The sequence below is a fragment of the Eriocheir sinensis genome, chromosome 6 (genome assembly GCF_024679095.1).
Source record: "Eriocheir sinensis breed Jianghai 21 chromosome 6, ASM2467909v1, whole genome shotgun sequence".
Taxonomy (NCBI): domain Eukaryota; kingdom Metazoa; phylum Arthropoda; class Malacostraca; order Decapoda; family Varunidae; genus Eriocheir; species Eriocheir sinensis.
In genome coordinates, this window is record NC_066514.1 from 4890271 (window position 1) to 4912248 (window position 21978).

General features: G+C 44.0%; 1 protein-coding gene across 1 annotated transcript in view; it reads left to right on the plus strand.

Moving 5' to 3' along the window:
- The window catches only part of LOC126989312 (uncharacterized), a 42817-nt gene that overhangs the window by 19820 nt on the left and 1019 nt on the right, over positions 1–21978 (plus strand). Inside the window, exons 4-7 of the mRNA XM_050847954.1 lie at positions 3210–3376; positions 5991–6084; positions 15057–15173; positions 20263–20352. Of these exons, the coding sequence (XP_050703911.1) occupies positions 3210–3376; positions 5991–6084; positions 15057–15173; positions 20263–20352 (468 nt within the window). The remainder of the gene's footprint in view (positions 1–3209; positions 3377–5990; positions 6085–15056; positions 15174–20262; positions 20353–21978) is intronic.

The following is a 21978-nucleotide window of genomic DNA, read 5'->3' on the forward strand; positions in this document are numbered from 1 at the left end:
GCCTATAAGCTATCTACTGATTTGATCTCGTGTTTTAAACAGGAAAACTAGACAGATGGAGAAACCATTTCTGTAGCTAATGCTAGATTATTACTAGAGTTCCTTGTGTACATGATTGTCCTTAAAGTTCCTCTTCGAAGGAGTGCAGTATCCCTTGACTACAGCCCCACTGGCAACCTACACGGTTTTATCAGCCAACTTTTATGGCATTTAAAGTAATTTTGGGTCCTTTTTGAAGCTTCGTTTGCCGTCGACACGTTCGTCGGGGAGGGGGCCTTCGCGACCCTCTGACCTAAACCTTTTTGGGTGTCACCAGCGGTAATCAAAAATTCCTTGGTGTGTTCTTTTACCCGTGGTTTAGGCAGAAATAGTCAGATAAATAGGTGGTTGGAAATTTGAGCTTTACGATTTTTTTTTTGCACAGAATGGTGCATAGTGATCGTCTCCGAAGACTAGCGCCGGCTTGAGGTTCAGCCTGACGCTGCTTTGTGTATCTTTCCACCACACGACTATAACCTGCATCCTCGCATCTACTAATTTATGTTTGGTTCCTAAGCTTTTGCCTGCATCTTTTTCATGCGAGAAGGGGAGTGTTTGAGTAATACTTTTCACTCTAACCCACTATTTTCTTTTATTGCTGAGTTGATGCAAGGCAGTCAGTCTTCTTAATTCAATTGGAACCGTAATAACCGAGGGTGTAGACTAACATAGGGATAGGTACAATTTAACCTTGAACCTCATGTGCTTCTGCTTAACACATACTTTTTCTCTGCACTGACAGACTTAACTTGAGCAGATGCTGTCCCTAGCTTTTATCGTAACCAGCATGTGAATATCTGTAAGCTTTGGAAGTAAGCAGACAAGTCTTACTTACCCTTACTTGACATACCACTGTTACCCGTTACGGGAATTATTTTTGGCGTCAAAGATGTCAGTCATCCACGTTCGCTACGATCGAGGGATAGGTGGAAATTTGTCTTTGTCATTTGATGTTTATTAATGCTGGAATTACTTTAATCAATTATGCTGGAATTATATATTTCTGTGAGATTTGTTATAACAGTGACTTCACAACTTAGTGACAGGATTTTCTTTTATAGTACTGTAGACCTGTAAAACGGAGTATTAGGAGTTAGTGGTGCTGACTGCGGATGCTTCTAAGGTTCTCCAGACTTGTCCTTGTTATCACATTGTAATTAATAGGAGACTCTACGGATAACATTACCTCTTTTCACACAACCTTATCTATTGTTGTAAACCCCACCCGTCTCGAAGGCGTGCCGAGGGTAACGACACTGGCAATTAATTGTCACGCAACGGATGAGCGTTTCTCTGCGACAGTTTTGTGACCAGGTGTGACTCGAAGGTTCCGTGTGTAGCAGATCTTCTTCAAGGATTGTTCCTTTTTCTTTTTACTATTCCAAATAGCTCCATTACCATGTATCCTAATGACAGTTTAGTCAATTTAATTTTACTAGGATGTATCAAGTAAATAATTTTTCGAGCTATTATTTTGTTTTCTCGGAAAAGTACTAAGCTTCCATGTCCACGACTCTAGCCCTGTTTACCTCGCCCTGTATGTACTTTGCCCATTTCTTGTTACTTCCATGATTATTTTTATTATCATTGGCATTTCCCGATGCTGTATCGTTAGGCGGGCTCTGACTTGTATATATATATTTTTTAAGCAATAACAGGACCTCGTTTAACTAGTACACATTGTGCGACTGTAACATGGGTAGGTACACTGCTTTTAAAGGTCGGGTGAGTCGCGAGGTCGCGACTTTTAGAGAACCGAGCGATGTAATGTGTATATTATAATGTACATGTGTATGTATGACTGTACGTGTGGCGACACCCGGTCGGTGTCGCACAACAGGATGTCTAACAACACGTCGTGCTTTTGGCCGTGGGAAGCTGTGATGAACTGACACTAGGATCAGCAAATGATGACTTTCATCAACAGTCATCAACCGGAACCCACACCCTTCCGGACGAACTACAAGCAAATAAAACAGGCGAACAACGCAGAGAAGAGGAGAGAAGACGGGTGACGGGCAGGCGAGCGGTGCTCTGCCGCCCCGCGCCCTGCAGCGGTGTGGCTGTCTCTGATTTCGTGCGTCTCGCTCACGTAAACTGTAAACCTTATGTAGTACAACTGTTAATATAGTTAAAATACATTTGGTATTTGTATCAACCTGAGAGAGAGAACTAAAGAGAACTAAAGTGAACTAAAGTGAACTTATAACGGCTACCGCTCGGCCACACATCACTTAACGAAAAAGGCTATTGTGTTATCTCACCTTACTACAATCAACTTGTGAAAGCAGGCAACGGTATACCGGACCTCACGTGAGATAACAGTTCGCGCCTTAAACAAAAACACAACAAAAAAAACACTTAAAAATCGCTAACAAGTTTAAAAAAATAGAATTTCATCAAATTTCGAAACAAATGCTTCCATATGATGCAGAGGATCACAATTGATGCCCATACCAATTTTCAGGACGATCTTTGGCGGAGGTGTGCACTCTCCGAGTGCTATGCGTCTAGTTATTATAATTATTATGATTATTATTATTATTATTATTATTATTATTATTATTATTATTATTATTATTATTATTATTATTATTATCATTAATTTTTACATTATTATTAACACTTTTATTATTATTATTATTATTATTATTATTATTATTATTATTATTATTATTACTATTATTATTATTGTCAAAATTATTATCAGCATTATTATTATTATCATTACTAATACTCTTATGGCCACCAAGTTTTCCTGGGAACATTTTCTACTCGACTACTGACCCGCGGTGCCACACAAAGATGTTTAACTTGATGGTGGCACGAGGGAAAAAGGCTGACAGCCACTGCTACAGAACGTCGCAGCGCCTCTGTCAAACACAAGGCTCGCCTTTTGTCGGCGCCTTCGTTCCTCGACCTCTAACTCATGTAAACAGACAGCATGATGTGTGCTACTACGTCATTGGTTTTTCTTGTTAGCCATTCACCCGTAATAAAGTGTCGGTAATCAGACAGATTATTTTCCCTTGAGAGGATCAGCGCATCAGGAAACCGTGTCATAACATGGCCTAAAAGAACGGCGTGACGGGGCTCGAGCTGTGAGCATTGCTTTTAATTAACAGAGTCGCGGAGACGTATTAAAATAATCACCATTTGTTCTCGCACAGGAGGAGGGCGGGACACACTGCCTCACCGAAGACCTTCGGGGCGAGGATTGCTTCGCTATATCAGGATATTTTTGGAGAGAAAGAAGCTTGAAGTACACGTCTTCCGAGCTCAGCCTGGCCAACGTGACCTTTTTCAGCAGAGAATTTACGGTTGAAGCCACATCCTGGTGAGTCTTACCCGTTGAAAAAGCCTCGAAGTTTTTGTAGAAGTTGATTCCATTCAGAAGAAATAAATCAGTTTAACCCGGTAGCAGCGACGGGCCAAATTTGTGCCATGATATAAACCCCCAAAATAGATGATACATAATCTGATCACAAATGCTTTGATATATATTATGAAATGGTTTATGTGAGGGGTGATTTTTTTCTCATTTCTCTCGCTTGGAGGGACCATTAAAAGACATGATCCCCGCTGCTACTTTAACTGTTTGGGGCAGATAGTAATTGCTCGTGTTTGGGGGTCATTAAAAAATCAATCTTTTTTTGGTTATTTTGACCCCTCCCGCCTTTGTCATGCCTTTAACACATGTTCAAACCCACTAGAAAATTGTGTAACACCAGATGACCCGCCACCCCACCCCCTACTGGCGCCAGCAGCATGTCAGGGAGGGTCAGAATGTGCGCTTCAGCTAGTAAGTGCAAAGACACATCTTGCTGCTCACCACCAAGGAACTACTATTTCTCACTTGTAAAGGACCAATGATATTTGCACAATCAGATGATGGTGTTTTAGCTGATTTTCTAAAGCAGCAGTTTGCTCCACTGTTTGTCACCTGTCAGCTGGGAAAGGTACCGTTGCCAGCCCACAAACCACGCCATATCTCCAGAGACATGCCGTATGACTATGGATGCCCGTCACTCTAGGAACAACCCCATAAATGTATTTGTGTCGCGTTTGACCTCTACAAAGCGTCCGTGGTCTCGTTGACTATGCACTGACAATTCTGCACGATGGAAGGAAGAGAGGCACTTCGAGGCCCTTAACCCTTACAGCATGTCGTCAGAGTGAGCTATTGTGTGCAATCAAGTACTTGAAACAACTGAACTTGAATTTTTATTTATTTATTTAATTTTTTTTTTACGTCGTGGCCTATTGCGCCGTTAGGCTTCTTCCCGGTGGATCCTGATGGTCGGCCCAAGGCTTCTTCCCGGTGGTGCCTGATGGTCGGCCCAGCCCGTTCTGGCGCAGGCGAGTGTTTATAGTGGCGCCATCCTGCATTGGCTCATGCTGCCCACCCGGAGCTCATCTTTAATCCTAGAATCTAGAGTCCGGGTTGATAGGTTGTCTTCTGGACAGCATGTGGGTAGTTTTAAGCCACTCGGCGGCGGCTGAAAAATCCCAGCTTGGTGGCACCGGGCGGGGATTGAACTCGCGTCGTCCTGAACGCGGCGCCGTCACGCTATCCATTCAGCCACCGCCTCCCCGAATGGCACGATGAGGAGCTTGTGGATACAGCCGGTAAACAGGAAATACCAAGATCAACAGTGGTGGGAACCATTCGAGTACTCTCACCTGAAGAGAGAGTCCGGTGTGGGAGAGGCAGGAGTGGGCTGACAGTTGTTTAGGTCGTTTAACTGAAATCCGACAACAATGACTAGTTTTAGTTTGCGATAATCTAAGAGTTATCTTATACCCAAAATAAAACTCAAAGACTTTAACTACCATATTCATGTGAACCAAAATGTATTAGTTTGTTGTAGAATGTTTACAAGCTCTTTCGTCATTCTACAAGCCCATCTCTTGAAAAATTTTAAAATCCGAAAACGCTATGCAATTATGTCTGAACCCTTCCCCCCTTCCATGCCACGCTCACAACGCTCATGCCCCGACTCCCCTTAGGCGGTACGTAATTTTTGAACGGCCCTTTGCATGCACTAGGAATGCAAAGAATTGTGGTCCTCCAAACTCTACAACAGACATCCTTCTGTTGACACTGCAGTAGTAAGTGTTGTCTCCTAATGTGTATTACTATTTTCGTCTTAATTACTTTTCTGAACCTGCTACGTAACTGCACTCACCTCCCAACCTTTCCACTGCCTCACCGTACCTCATTTTATATTCCAGCTCGTCTCCTTGCTGTCTAACTTTTTAATGCAAGAGTTAACAGGCATCTTCATTCTTTCATTCGTTTCACTGATAAACTCTAGAACAGCCTTCTCTGCAGCCACGCAGTTTTCCATGCAGTTCATCTCTAAGCTGGGGGGCTTCGTGGTGCAGAGGTTAGCACACTCGGCTCTGTCGAGAGAGCCGGGTTCGATTCCGGGCGGAGTGGAAAAATTCGGCGGCTTTTCCGATACCCTACGCCCCTGTCCACCCAGCAGTGAATGGGTACCAGGTATTAATCGGGAATTGTGTCCCATCTGGGGTCTGTTCCCTTCTCCTATAATTCCTTCCCCCTCCTGTCTCTCTCCGGCATATGATCACAGATGTTGCGCCGACTAAATGAAACTTTCCAACTTTTCATCTCTAAGCTGTTCAACTTCTCAATGCAAAAGCTAACAATCATCTTTATTCTTTCATTTGTGGCACTGATATACTGCGGAGCAGCTTCACTGAAACAGTCCCTCTTTCTCTGCAAGTCTTCCTTTCTGTGGCTTAAACCATGTCAACAAGGGAATATAAAAACGCCTCAAATAAGATAAAAATCATGATTTCGGAGTCCTGCTGTGTTTTTTGTGACAGCGTTTTCTTTGTGAACTCCTTGCCGGCTCTTTTATTTGCAATTTTGTTTTGTTTTTGGTTTGTTCCTTAGGCATAAAAAATAAATGTTCTCTGTGCAGGAAACAACAAGGCAACACATCGGTGCTCCACCTCAAGCCAGTGGCCGGGATTCCCATCTACATGCTCAAGCTCGAGGATGCCAGTCAAAACAAGGTAAGTTTCCTAAACTGAGGGCAGACTTATCTGGTAGAGTAACGCAGTGCACTCAACCACCGCGAGCTGTGTCCTTCTTTCCCTCTTTCTGAATAATTCTTTCCATTGAACGCGCCACATCCAGAACGGAATGGCATGCCCCTAACCTTAGTGCGCCCACAGTTTTCCCGTGAGTATCGTCTCCCAGCCTGTATGGCTGGGAGACGGGAGTCCTGGAGGCTGAGCGATGCCGTAGACATGTGCTGCGGCCTGTTACACACTTCTTTGGTCCCTTATTCTAGCCAAGATGGGCGGCCTTTCCTGGCTCAGAGAGGTATATCATCTAGGTCGCGTCTTGGGTGACCATGAGCCAAACATCCACCACTATATCAGGTGATGGCTGCGTATATCCTCCTGCTACCCCTTGGGCGGTTGGGCTTATAGGCCCAACGAACAGCCTCTTTTTGCAGGGCCTAAGCCCCGTTCACACTGTGGCGACTCTGGGCCACGACAACCCGGCGACTTTTCCATTTGACAAGTTGGTTCCCACGCTGCAAGAAGGGGGGAGGTTTTATGGGGGTCTTGGTGTCTTGCCGACTGTCTGGGACATTCGGCCAACTAGTTGCCAGCATGTCGTGCTAACCCTCACGACTCCAGACTCCCGTCACGACGTCGGCGCAGCATTCGGCAACAGTCTCAAAACATCTTTCAAGACATGCCCGACCCTTTCACAGCAACACCCAAGACCTCGTGTACCCTAGAGTCGTGGGTAGTCGTGCCCCAGAGTCGGCACAGTGTGAACCGGGCTTTAGTGGTGGGTTGGAGCGTAGGAGAGTGAATTCTTCCTCAAGACGTTTATGGCATCCAGTACTTTGACAGGGCTGGAGGGGGGGGTAGGAGAGCATCAGTGCCTCACCAACCACACCCACACCCTTTTCTTGGGGACCGCCATGGTGGTGCAGACGAGACACGCTCGAGGAGCCAGGTCCGGGGTTAACCTCCGGCGAGCCCTCCGTGTGTGTGCCTGGAACATCTCGGTAGCAGCGAGGGGCCAAATTTGTGGCTTTACCATGTACCAGCGACGGGCCAAATTTTCGCAAGACATAACCCCCAAAATAGATGATGCATAAACTGATCACGTATGCGTTGATATATATTATGAATTGGTTTGCGTGAATGATGATTTTTTTTCTTATTCTTCTCGCTTAGAGGGAAGGGCCCTTAAGAAACATTATCCCCGCAGCTACCGGGTTAACCTCAAGGAGGAGCAGCAATTACCCCATCGCGGCCATCAGTCAGCTGAGCTCAGAAGGTTGAGAGCGGACATAGTGGTGCTCTTTTAGACGAGGAGACTTGGCAATGGAGAGTTCAATAGTTGTGGTTATACCTACCACTGGTCAGGCCAGAGCGATGGTGCCCGTCTCAAAGGAATAGCTATAGCCATTTCTAGCCGACTGCAATCCTTCGTTGCACGGGTTACTCCGACTGATGAGCGTATGATGCTGGTGAGGTTGAAGCACACCTTGGGCTTCGTATTTCTTATTGCAGTGAACTCCCCTACCTAAATGTGTGAACTTGAGGAGATAGTGTGAACTTGAGAAGATAAGAGGTGTTCTCTGCCAAGCTCGACCCTATAGTGGTGTGGAGTGAGAAAATAAAAGTTGAATTGTGACATGTAAGGCCCCTAAAAGTTGCCATTTGTCCGACCTAGCTTGCATGTAAAATTTTGCATTCTAAAGCCAACATTTTCTGCCCTTTACACGCAGTTTCTGAATGATCAGTGACAGAGATTGTAACTGCAGTTTTGGAAGACGTAAAGCTAAGAGAGTAGAGGAAGGGGTTGAGTGGTACAGGAACGGAAAAAATGAAGGAGATAGGGAAGATGAAGTGGAGAAAAGAGAGTAGTGGAAGGTAGAGCGGTACGGGAAGTAAACGGACAGTAAGGGAGATATAAAGGAAAATGAAGCTAATAGAATAGTTCTATGGCATAGTGACATCTGAAGACTGCAGTGATGTCATCGACAGAATCAAAGTTAAAAGAGAACGGCAGAAGTATCGTGAAGTCATTCGTGCTGAAGCGGCAAGTTTTACTGCTGAAAAACAGGGCCTCTATTATGATGGCGAAAAGGATAAGGCACTGACTCGAAACAGTTGACGGCACAGCTTACCCGGGGAGTGACTGTGGAGGAACACTTATCACTGATACATGAGTCTGGCTCCAACTATGTCGGTCACATTAACCCCTTGACTGCGGATTTCCTACAAGAAGACCTCACCAAGCTACAGGATTGGAACAAAAAGTGGCTGCTACAATTCAGTGAAGGAAAATGTAAAGCCATGCAAATTTGGAGGGGAAATCCAGCACACCAATATACCACATGGGAAACACTCCACTATCCACTACAGAGGCAGAGAAAGACCTGGGAGTATGTGTTAACAGGCTACCAGTGAAGGCAAAATCCGTGCCAATCGCAGCGGACGGACTAAGGTTGGCATTCTTAAACGCTCCCTTCCTTACATCACTCATTTCTAAAGGCCAAGAGAGAGATTAAACACGTCCCCATGAGTGGTTCTTTACGTTCATGGTGCAGAAACCTTGTCAAACTACCACCTGGGTCATAAAGTTATCTTTAGAAATGCCCACAAATCCTATGAAATCCTTGATAAATGTATGTGCTTGGACCCCGAAAGGTTTAAGAATATGACCCTAAAACTCAAAGTGGCAGTTCTGCAAGCATAAACCTGGCCATCATCCATTTTCTTGGCTGAATGGATAGCGTGACGGCGCCGCGTTCAGGACGACGCGAGTTCAATCCCCGCTCGATGGGATTTTTCAGCCGCCGCCGAGTGGCTTAAAACTACCCACATGCTGTCCAGAAGACCACCTATCAACCCGGACTCTAAATTCTAGGAGTAAAGATGAGCTCCGGGAGGGCAGCATGAGCCAATGCAGGATGGCGCCACTATAAACACTCGCCTGCGCCAGAACGGGCTGGGCCGACCATCAGGCCCCACCGGAAAGAAGCCTTGGGCCGACCATCAGGATCCACCGGGAAGAAGGCTACCAGCGCAATAGGCCACGACGTAAAAACAACTATATATATATATATATATATATATATATATATATATATATATATATATATATATATATATATATATATATATATATATATATATATATATATATATATATATATATATACGCTCAGAAGCTGGTGGCAATATGATTTGACGGCACTGCAGTGAAAACAGGGAAGAAGGGCGGTGTTATAAGACTCCTTTTAGAACATGTCAAACGTCTTCTGCAATTTTTTTTTTTTTTTTTTTTGCCTTGTCCATGTAAATGATCTTCCTCAGCGTCATTTATTCGAACATTTGGATGGTTGCACGAAAAGACCATGAAGTTTCTCAGGGTCAATCGTTTTTTATTGGCAAATTGTGAGGATATGCCAACTGTTGCCTTAGACCCGATAATATGTGAATTTCCGGATGTCAACGTTGAAGATTTGAGTTCGGATCAGCAGCATTTACTTTTTTTTTACAAGAAAGGAGTCAGCTCAAGGGCACAAAAAAAGGAAGCAATAATAAAAAAAAAGCTCGCTACTCGCTGCTCCTACAAAAAAAAATCAAAAGAGGTGGCCGAAAGATAGGTCAATTTCGGGAGGAGAGGTGTCTTTGGTAAGCAGTAATCACTGGCATTTACTCTGTCTCTTTGGGCCAGTTTCACAGTTCCCCATGATTGGTTAGTAAGCTCCCAAACCAATACCAGAAGCTTCGAAATTTCCATGTTATAGCGTCTGGTGTTTATATTTAAGTTCACAAATTTGATGAAACTATACAGGAAAAGTCTTGTGTATTTAGTGTGGCATCGAAGACCTCATCATTGTGGATTGTATGGGATTCTATAGTTTGGTTCGGGCTGTTACGAAGACACTGTGTTGGACTGTGAAATCGGTTCTTTGTCACGCAGTCAGCCTGGAAAACTCGTTGGGTCACACTGGCCAATCGAGTTCTGCGCTTGTGAGTTGCGACAGAAAGACCTAGCGATCATCTCAAAACAATTGCTGAATTCATTCTGAAGGTTTATGCTCCAGTCTGGTTCACGATCACGCCCAAACCTTCATGAAGAGATGACTTTAACCCATTGCATGCGGATTTCCTACAAGAAGACATTACCAAGCTACAGGAGTGGAACAAAAAGTGGCTGCTCCAATTTAGTGAAGAAAAATGTGAGGTCATGCATCTTGGGAGGGGAAATCCAGCATACCAATACCGCATGGGAAACACTCCACTACCCACCACAGAGACACATAAAGACCTGGGAGCATATGTAACTAGGCTACCAGTGAAGACGAAATCCGTGCCAATCGCAGCGGACAGGTTAAGCACCTGTGGATGTAGATTTGGATGTCACGCTACCTGTCATAAGATATGAAAGCTGTAGATGATCCAGTGATTTAGCGAAATGGTTACTTTGGCCACCGTGAGAACATTTCGATGACCATGGTAACCGACGAGCGACAAGATACCAGGGAGCTGGGCGTTCGACGAATCATGCGAACTCGAGCCTCCAAGACGCATCACCGTTGTATCAGATGTGTTTAAATACCATCTCTCAATCTCAATGCCGAAAAGTACATTGATTTGATTGACTGGCAGACGTGTGTCTTGACTGAACCTCCAATCACAAAGTCTATCTCCGACGCTGACTTGGAAAGTGTAGCTCGTAACAAAACAACTCATGCTACTGAAAGTCCACGTTTTCCCTGTCATTCACAAGTAGTGGATGGGTGCGTAAAGGCAGTCACATTGCCACTAATAGCTGTTGCTGAACAAGAAGCAAGGGATGGCTTTATTCGAGGAAGAATATGAATATCGCACCACACAGTAACTTCTCAGATTTGTTGATCATTGTTGCACTTGCGGCTTAACCCCTTGACTGTGGATTTCCTACAAGAAGACCTCACCAAGCTACAGAAATGGAACAAAAAGTGGCTGCTACAATTCAATGAAGCAAAATGTAGTCATGCACCTTGGGAGGGGAAATCCAGCACACCAGTACCACTTGGGAAACACTCCACTACCCACCACAGAGGCAGAGAAAGACCTGGGACTATATGTTACCAGGCTACCAGTGAAGGCATAAAACGTGCCAATCGCAGCGGACGGGTTAAGCTGCACATATTGGGTCATCTGCTCATAGTGCATATTGTATCATGTACACCTGTACGTAGCATATTATAATGTATAACGCAATGAGTGTCAAGGATTTGTGTCATTTGTGTCACAGGTTGATAAAAAAAAAACAGATGGTAAAGGGCAGAAGATTTAATCCTGTTTCAGTATAATTTCATATCATTATTGAGTAATAGCATTGGCAACTTTGGGTATACATCAGAGCTGGGACTACCGATTGACATTTGGGATCGGTACTACCGGCGGTAGATTACTGCTACCGATACCGATCATTCGGTATTTTGAAGAAACTACCGAATACCGCTACCGATCGCATGATTGGCAGTCAATCGGTATCGGTAGATTGAAAAAGCGAGCGCGGGACTTTTTTATTAAGACTTAAGAGAAGACGACCCCGGCAAAATGAAACGGACAAGTTTCAACACGTTCGAGCGCATCTATGGGAAGCAGTTAGCAGGAAATTCCAGGTATTACTTTGACGTCATCACGCTTAGCCAATCACCGGCCGTTCTGGGCGTTCTCAGCCAATCAGAGGCAGCCACGACCTAGCAGATTCTCGCTCCCGCCAAAAGTTTTGGCGGGAGCCCCACTCTTGTTTGGCCTGCCGACGCGAGTAGCCTACACCTACGCTCTAGCTCCTACGCTCTCGACAACGTGCTCAGCCTCATCGCCTAGTGTTTTAAGTGGCAGTGTTTTTAAGTCCACCCGCCGCGGCAGCAGCACTTAATCGTTTTGTGCTTTTAACTTTTCAAGTGATTTTCCTTTTTTAAACTTTATTTTACATTAAAAAAGTTTTTTAATCTACCGATACCGAATCTATACCGATCGGTAGATTTCTGAAAAATCTACCGATCTACCGATACCGATTGGACGCGGCTCGCTACCGACTACCGATACCGGTGGTAGATTTTTTCTACAGAATCCCAGCTCTGGTATACATATAGGTATTACATCCAATAAATCTGTTATTTGATTTTTTACTCCTATTTTCACTGAACCCTACTCTATAGTTGACCAGTGTCGTCCATGAAACACGCTCATAGTCTTGGGCGACTTCAGTGCATAATGCTGGCACAGAGAGAGAGCTGACGGTGTGCCAAAGAAAAGTAATCCCATCCCTATTCTCTCCAGGTCCTTTATGCAAGAGTTAACCAGCATCTCATTCTTTTATCCCTTCCACTGGTAAACTCTAGAACAGCCTTCCTTCGTTTATGTTTCCTCCTGCCTACGACTCGAACTCGTTCAAGAGGAAAGTATCACGACACCTCTTCACCCGAAATTGACCTTTCTTTTGGCCTCTTGTTTTTTTCTGCTTCTCTTCGGAGCAGCGTCTTGCGGATTTTTTGTTGTTGTTTTCGTTTTTGCCATTGAGCTGCCTCCCTTGCCGTAAATTTAAAAAATCGTTGGATGATTCTCCAAAACTTTAGAGTTTTCCGAAGTGCTGATTTCTTTGCAACCGACCACAGATTTGTTGTTGCAAAACTGAGGATACCTACGCATCAGTTCCAAGAAAATCTCAAGATGCAACCCTCCGGGGTTACATCTTGAGAAACTAAGGGACCAGGCGCGTGTTCAGGAGTATGCACTGGCAGTTTCAAATCGGTTTTAGAGTGCTTGGCCCTCTAGAGGACCCTGGAGAGTTGTGGGATACCTTTAAACGTGAAATTATCAAAGCGGCCGAGGAGTACACTGGAGAGCGTTCAAGGTCTAGGAATGAAGTCCCCACGAAGGAGACACGGGAGAATAAAGAAGAGAGTCGTGCTGCCAGGCTGGCTGGGGACTCGGAGTGATACAGGACTCTGTCACGAAGGACTACTACCCTTCTGAGGAGGGATAAGGAGAGGTACGTCAGAGATCTTGCAGATGATGTCGAATGTTTACAAAATGCAAACGATCTTACGCCTGCCTTCAGAGCTCTGAAGTAAGCTCCGTTTTAAATCCACACCTCAGACGAGTACTATCCGAATGCCTGATTGTCAGATAGTAACAGATGCGGATAGGCACCGGGCTCGTTGGGCCGAGTACTCTGGGCAGTCGTACATGGCAGAGCTCCCAAGCTGACAACTCCCTCTAGCTGGGTTGCAGATGACGGCTGCTGATCCATTAAGACGAAACTACACCCTCTCTTGCAGAGGTGAGACAGACTGTGAGGATATATGAAGGGTGGAAAGGAGGCTGGGGTCTGTAATTTCAATGCGGAGATGGTGAAAGTCGGGAGTGAAGCAATGATCCATGGGTTGTATGCGGTACTGTTTGCCATGTCCGGTACCATTCCTCTTGACTGGAAAAGGGGGATGAGTGTCCTTATTTGGAGAGGATAGAGGACCAACAGGAGTACTACAATTACCGTGGTATTACGCTGCTCAGTTTGCCGGGCTATGGGATTAAGGGCCAGTTTCACAGTTCCCCATGATTGGTTAGTAAGCTCCCAAACCAATACCAGAACCTTCGAAATTTCCATTTATAGTGTCTGGTGTTTATATTTAAGTTCACAAATTTGATGAAACTATACAGGAAAAGTCTTGTGTATTTAGTGTGGCATCGAAGACCTCACCATTTTGGAGTGAATGGGATTCTGTAGTTTGATTCGGGCTGTTACGAAGACACTGTATTGGACTGTGAAATCGGTTCTAAGATTAAGAGTGGCGTAAAGTGTGGGGGAGGTATGTGCTTCACTCGTCCTGTCTTGGTGGGATGTCTTGTGGTCGGGAGCAACACGTATTCTCCTCTGGACCATTTCAGCCGCGGACGTTTTCTCCTTAGTCTATATACACCAAGTCAAGTCATACGCAGGTTTGTGGGAGGAGACACGGCCGAGGCGTGGTTTATGCGTGACGTTGCTTGGAGCCAAACTAGAGAATATAGAAACAGGGATTTAGAGAAAACGAAGAAAGGCGTACTAATTTAAATCAATCACTTCAACATGCCCTCCTCACGCCCCACACCGCCGTTTGTAGGCGTTGGAAGTACAGTCACGCAATAGCACAATAAAAAGACATATTTTATCGTCAGTGGCTTGCCTGAACGCGCGATGAAAGAAGGCGAGAATGCACATCCAGAGTGCACATACGGTCCCAACTTTAGTCACCCCTGAACTGGCGGGTATTTTGGGGGGGCTCCAAGTGACGTCATCCCGCTGCTCCGCCCCAAAACCGCCTCCTGCGCGTACCGGTCGCAGTTTTGAAGCAGAGTGATTTGACTTGGTGTGTATAGACTTAGGTTTTCTCAACAAAGCTCCCCTATGGATATTTTCCCACGTGGACCTTTTACCCCCTGCATATATTTGACAGCAGTGTGTCACGATAACGAACACTGGCGAAAAATGTAATTCTAATTCAGTGGGGCAAGCTCACTATTATGAACATTATTTGTACTATTAGGTAACATTGTCATTATTGGGAGCGGCTTTTGATGGTGATGTTATTATTGTATAGTACCAGTATTATTGTTTTGTTTTTTTTAGAATTGTTGTTGTTATCATTATTATTATTATTGTTATTGTTATTGTTATTATTATTATTATTATTATTATTATTATTATTATTATTATTATTATTATTATTATCATCACTATTATTATTATTGAAAGACTGTCTAGATGGTGTCTGCCGCTGTCTCCCCCATGTGTGTCGAGACTCACTCTGCCACCTAACGTCAGCTCGATGGGATGTAGCTATGACCATTCTGACATATGGTTTGATGACACACAGGCCTATATCTCATCAAACCTTATGCCGGGTAATATTCAATTCGTCATTACTATTATAACTCATCTATGTTTTATCTCCTTGAAGAGCGGGAACTGCAGCTCTCTGGTCCTGACGGGTGGCACGGAGGAGCCATTTGACACAATTGTCTTCACGGCACACTGGCACCAACAAGTCTTCCCGGGCTGCACCTACAGGGTCTGGGTAAGGGCGTCACTCCTGTCATCATCATTATCATCATCTGTTGTTAAAAGTGAAAGGCAGGAAGAAGGCCCTTCCTAACGTTGATGTTCACCTCTGTCAGTTTTAGTGCGATTTATTCTACTCCGGAAGAGGTTCTAATTCAATCTCTCCACTTTTTTCCCTCTTCCCTGACATCTACATTTTCTTAATTGACTGTTTATCACGTTGAGTCTCTCTCTCTCTCTCTCTCTCTCTCTCTCTCTCTCTCTCTCTCTCTCTCGCTCTCTCTCTCTCTCTCTCTCTCTCCCCCCCCCCCCCCCATCCCGAAGGGAGCCTCAGCTTCAACTTTTCCTACTGAGTACCGCCCAATTTCTACTACTCCTATCCTCTCTAAGATCTCTGAGAGGCTTTTGGTTAAACGGCTTTCCATATACTGTGATAATTTCAGTCGGTTACCTGATTCTCAGTTCGCATTCCGTAATGGTTTGGGAACATGTGAGGCTCTCTTGACTCTGTCTCATGACCTGCAGTCTCGTTTGGATCGTGGGCATGAGTCTCGAGATGTTGCTATTGATTTTAGTTCTGCTTTTGATGTTGTGAATCACAGGGCTCTAATTTATAAACTACAACTCCTTGGTATTGGTGGAAGTCTTCTCAGTATTTTTAAAGAATTTTTTGATAATCGATTACAGTGTGTGGCTGTTGATGGGGCCTGCTCTGCTTCTCTGCCTGTTGTTTCTGGTGTTCCTCAGGGCAGTGTCCTTGGACCTTTATTTCTTCCTTATTTCTGACTTGGGCATTAACCTCGAAAATAAGCTTATTTCATATGCTGATGATACAACTCTATACTCCGCTGTTCACTCTCCTAGCAACAGAGGTGAAGTTGCTGCATCTCTCAATAGGGACTTGGCAATGATCACCGCTTGATGTCAACTTTGGGGCATAAAGATTGATGCTAATAAAACGCATTCCATTACCATTAGTAGATCCCGTACCTTGAATCCACCTCATCCTTGTTTGCATATTTTTGGTGAACAGATTAAGGATGTTTTTAGTATTCGTTTGTTGGGAGTCACTCTTGATTCTAAACTGACATTTGAGAAGCACATCCGTTCCATGTCTTCCACTGTTGCACAGAAGACTTCATTAGTGCTTCAAAATATTTGTCTGTGACTCAACTGTAATAAAATCTTTTTATGCATTCATTTTGCCCCGCTTTGAGTATTGTGCTCCTGTTTGGATGTCTGCTGCCAATTGCCATTCAGAGTTACTTGACAGAGCTATCAAATTAATTAAATTTATTACTCCGGCACTTGTTCTTGGTCTTGATCATCGGCGTCAAGTTGGTGCCCTTACCATTTTAAAGAATAATCGGCATCCCTTTCACAATGTTTTGCCTGATCCTTTTACTCCTGCCCGGGTCACGAGGTTTGCTCTTAGTCAAAACGGTCTTGCTTTTAATCCTATGAATTTTGGTACGACACAATTCTCAAGATGTTTTCTTCCATCGTTGACAAGTGTATGGAATCAGTTACCCAAAGAAATTGTCCTTTCTGCAGACATTTCTACATTTAAGTCTCGTGTGAATGTCTTTTTCAAACAGTAATTTTATTATTCCTCCTTTTGGCGTTGACTGGACAGTTTCTTAACTATTCGTTCCCTTTGCTTTTTCTCCAGTACCTTTTTGCATTTTGTGCGGTTCAACTTGTTGTATCTGCACCCTGAAGGGAGGCTTTGGTAGCTTATCATAATAATATATCTATATATCTATATATATATATATATATATATATATATATATATATATATATATATATATATATATATATATATATATATATATATATATATATATATATATATATATATATATATATATATATATATATATATATATATATATATCAAAGATAGAGAGGCAGCTCACCAGAGGTACCAGAGCCTTCGCACTCCTGCAAACCATGATCTTTACATTTCTGCCCGGAATCGTGCAAAATCTATTCCCCGACTTACCAAAAACTCCTTCATTAATAGAAAATGCCAAAACCTTGCTTTTTCTAATTCTTCCCGGGATTTCTGGCATCTAGCCAAAAACATCTCCTCCAACTTCACTTCTTCCTCTTTCCCTCCTCTCCTTAGTCCTGACGGCAGCACCGCTATCTCATCTATCTCTAAGGCTGAACTCTTCCCTCAAACTTTCTCTAAAAACTCCACTCTGGACGATTCTGGGCATATTTCTCCTACTCATCCCCCATCTGACTCCCTTATGCCTATTGTTAAGATTCTTACGAATGATGTTTTCTATGCCCTCTCTGGCCTCAATCCTCAGAAGGCTTATGAACCTGATGGAGTGTCTCCTATTGTCCTTAAAAACTGTGCTTCCGTGCTGACCCCCTGCCGTGTTAAACTCTTTCGACTCTGTCTGCCAACATCTACCTTTCCTTCCTGCTGGAAGTATGCCTTCATACAGCCTGTGCCTAAGAAGGGTGACCATTCCAATCCCTCAAACTACCGTCCTATAGCTTTACTTTCTCATCTATCTAAAGCGTTTGAATCAATCCTTAACCGGAAGATTCAAAAGCACCTCTCCACTTCTGATCTTCTATCTGATCGCCAGTATGGATTCCGCAAGAGGCGTTCTACTGGTGATTTCCTTGCCTTCTTAACTGACTCTTAAGCCGTGTCCACACTATCGAGCATGCTCGACGGGCAAACAGTGATACCAGATCCCGTTCCAATACATAAGCAAGGAGGGTGAGTGGCAGGCACGAAGGTGACGTCAGAAGCGAGGAGACTGCGGGCAAACGAGCGGGCAACTGTCTGTGAGTGAGTTTGAAGGAAACACCAGAAACTGTTTCGACTGGTATGATGCGAAACACTAAACGTTTCCTCGGAATTAAGTAGGAATATATCTCACATTCAAAGTGTTATGTGCATATCAGCATGTCTGGCGGTCCTTCTACAAGTGTACACACGCCAAGAATTATCCCACACAAGGCTATTTTCTTCCTCTCGACGGTGTTCGGCATGGTGAGACAGGTCCCGCACCCCACTCTTCAGCAGGGTCAGAGTGAAACTGAACCATGAACCTGTATTTGACACCACTCATCAGTTTACAACTTTGCCCGCCAGTCTTTGCCCGGTGAAGGAGTAGATATTGTGGGCTAAACTACATCTGGTAGCACTCTTTGTTGCCAGATCCCTGCCTGTGGTTTTCCCGCTTCTGACGTCATCAACCCTCATTCTCACTACCTATTGTGATCTGGTATCACTGTTTGCCCGTCGAGCATGCTCGATAGTGTGGACACGGCTTTAGACATCCTCTCTTAGCCGTTTGCTATTGCGCTGGACATATCAAAAGCCTTTGATAGGGTCTGGCACAAATCTTTTCTTTCCAAACTACCCTCCTACGGTTTCTATCCTTCTCTTTGTACCTTTATCTCCAATTTCCTTTCTGACCGTTCTATTTCTGCTGTGGTAGACGGTCACTGTTCTTCCCCTAAACCTATTAACAGTGGTGTCCTGCAGGGCTCTGTCCTATCTCCCACTCTTCCTATTGTTCATTGATGATCTCCTTTCCAAAACGAACTGTCCTATCCATTCCTACGCCGATGACTCTACTCTGCATTACTCAACTTCTTTTAATAGAAGATCCACCCACCAGAAACTAAACGATTCTAAGTTGGATTGCAGAACGCTTAGCCTCAGACCTTACTATTGTTTCCGATTGGGGCAAAAAGAACTAGTGTCCTTCAACGCCTCAAAAACACAGTTTCTCCACATATCAATCGACACAATCTTCCAAACGCCTATCCCCTATTCTTTGACAACACCCAGCTGTCACTTTCTTCAACACTAAACATCCACGGTCTATCCTTAGCTCAGAATATCAACTGTAAACTACTCATCTCCTCTCTCACTCAATCAGCTTCCTCGAGGTTGGGCGTTCTGTATCGTCTCCGCCAGTTTTTCTCACCCGCACAGTTGCTATCCATATACAATGGCCTTGTCCGCCCTCGTATGGAGTATGCATCTCACGTGTGGGGAAGCTCCACTCACACAGCTCTTTTACACCGAGTGGAGTCTAAGGCTCTTCGTCTCATAAGCTCCCCTCCTCTTACTGACAGCCTACTACTTCTTAAATTCCGCCGCCATCTTCTATCGATATTTTCACTCTGACTGGTCTTCTGAACCTCTTAACTGCATGCCTTCCCATCTCTCAGGCCCCTGCTGCTGCACACGACTTTCTACTCAAGCTCATCCCTATACTGTCCAAACACCTTATGCAAGAGTTAACCAGCATCTTCATTCTTTAGATCCTTCACTGGTAAACTCCGGAACAGCCTTCCTTCGTCTGTATTTCCTCCTGCCTATGACTTGACCTCTTTCAAGTAGAGTGTATCAAGACACCTCTCCATACGAAATTGACCTCTCTTTTGGGCACTGTATGCTTTTCGCTGTGTGGAAGCAACAGTTAGCGAGCTTTTTTTCTACTTTTTCTTTTTGATGAGGCATATACAGGGGAGGGGAGGGGTGCGGCATGCAGATCATAAACACTTTGTTCTCCTCTTCGTTTCCTCTTTGCTTCAATTAACAGAAGAGAGTAGTACAGCATTATCTCTGAGGACATATTCTCTCACTTTCCACACCTATATTAGTAGTAGTAGCAGCAGCAGCAGCAGCAGCAGCAGCAGTAGTAGTAGTAGTAGTAGTAGTGTTGGTGATGATAGTAGTAGTAGTAGTAGTTGTTGTTGTTGAAGTATTTGTGCTAGAAGTAGTATAGTGGTAGTATTAGTAGTTATAGTAGTAGTGATGGTAGTAGTAGTAGTAGTGGTAGTAATAGTAGTAGTAGTAGTAGTGGAAGTAGATAGTAATGGTCATAATACCAGTGATGTAGTAGAAGTAGTAGTAGTAGTAAAAGTAGTAGTAGTAGTAGTTGTAGTAGATATAGTAATAGTATTGGTTGTAGCTACCACTGAACAAGGCTTTCACGTTGTTTGGAGAGCTGAGCTTCCAGGTATCGGGCCGAGAGACTTAAAGCACTGCTCTTCTCTCCCTCATGTTTACCTTGTGGACCATGATTCCCCTTCCCCTCTCTTATTCTCAACAGTTCAGGCCGAGGACCGAATGTCAAAAAGATATGATCGGCGCCAAGGACAAGGAACTGCCGAGGCTTCAGTACGTACAAGCGAGCAAAGAAGTAAGTCAAGCAGATGGATTTATTAATTTACTTCGTTACTAAAAATACATAGTAGTTAGCTAGCTAAGAGCTGAGTACTTAATTTGCTTAAAAGTTACTTGGTTCTTTAGCTACTGATTTGGTTGGCTTATTAATGAGTAACTTAGTGACCTACTTCGTTAATCTACGAGTTAGTTAATCAGAACCTTTGCTATATAGCTTGTTAAATGGTTAACTATTATAATTAGTTTAACCTGGTAGCTGCAGGGATCATGTTTCTTAAAGGCTCCTCTAAGCGAGAAAAATGAGTAAACATCACCCCTCACACAAACCATTTCATAATACATATCAAAGCATTTGTGATCAGTTTATGCATCATCTATTTTGGAAGGTTTATATCCTGGCACAAACTTGTCCCGTCGCTGCTACCCGTCGCGCTACGGTGAAGCTTTCACAAATTTGGCCGTCATGCTACATGGTGAAGCCACAAATTTGGCCCGTCGCTGCTACCGGGTTAATGAGTAACTTAGTTGTTTACTTCGTTAATCTACGAGTTAGTTAATCAGAAACTTTGCTATATAGCTTGTTAAATGGTTAACTATTATAATTAGTTTAAATTACAGTGTACGAGAGAGACACTCAAGGGAGACTCATTTGACCAAAAGTTGCACAGAGCTGAGACTTCGAATCTGGCGGTCCGAAGGATGTGTGGACTTTCCTCTTGTAACAATATACCTTGAGAGAGAGAGAGAGAGAGAGAGAGAGAGAGAGAGAGAGAGAGAGAGAGAGAGAGAGAGAGAGAGAGAGAGAGAGAGAGAGAGAGAGAGAGAGAGAGAGAGAGAGAGAGAGAGAGAGAGAGAGAGAGAGAGAGAGAGAGAGAGAGAGAGAGAGAGAGAGAGAGAGAGAGAGAGAGAGAGAGAGAGAGAGAGAGAGAGAGAGAGAGAGAGAGAGAGAGAGAGAGAGAGAGAGAGAGAGAGAGAGAGAGAGAGAGAGAGAGAGAGAGAGAGAGAGAGAGAGAGAGAGAGAGAGAGAGAGAGAGAGAGAGAGAGAGAGAGAGAGAGAGAGAGAGAGAGAGAGAGAGAGAGAGAGAGAGAGAGAGAGAGAGAGAGAGAGAGAGAGAGAGAGAGAGAGAGAGAGAGAGAGAGAGAGAGAGAGAGAGAGAGAGAGAGAGAGAGAGAGAGAGAGAGAGAGAGAGAGAGAGAGAGAGAGAGAGAGAGAGAGAGAGAGAGAGAGAGAGAGAGAGAGAGAGAGAGAGAGAGAGAGAGAGAGAGAGAGAGAGAGAGAGAGAGAGAGAGAGAGAGAGAGAGAGAGAGAGAGAGAGAGAGAATTTACAGCTTGACAGTCACACCACACATGTTAGACGTTTTTGGTGGATATTTATGTTTGATTTTTTTAATTTTTTTTTCCATAGCAAAGGAAACAGCTCCTAATGTATAGACACTTGCAGAGTCGTATGTCACTTTCTGCATACCTGAATGAGATGAAATATGATAATCTGAAAGGCTATAGATCGTTCGAGTATGACCAGACTATATCGATGCAAGTCCTCTGTTTGCGGTTCGTATGTGGTGCCCTCGGCTCTCCTGCTTTTCATTTAAGGCACCACTGAGTGTGTGGGGGTTCACAAGAAAACAAAACTAAAAACCA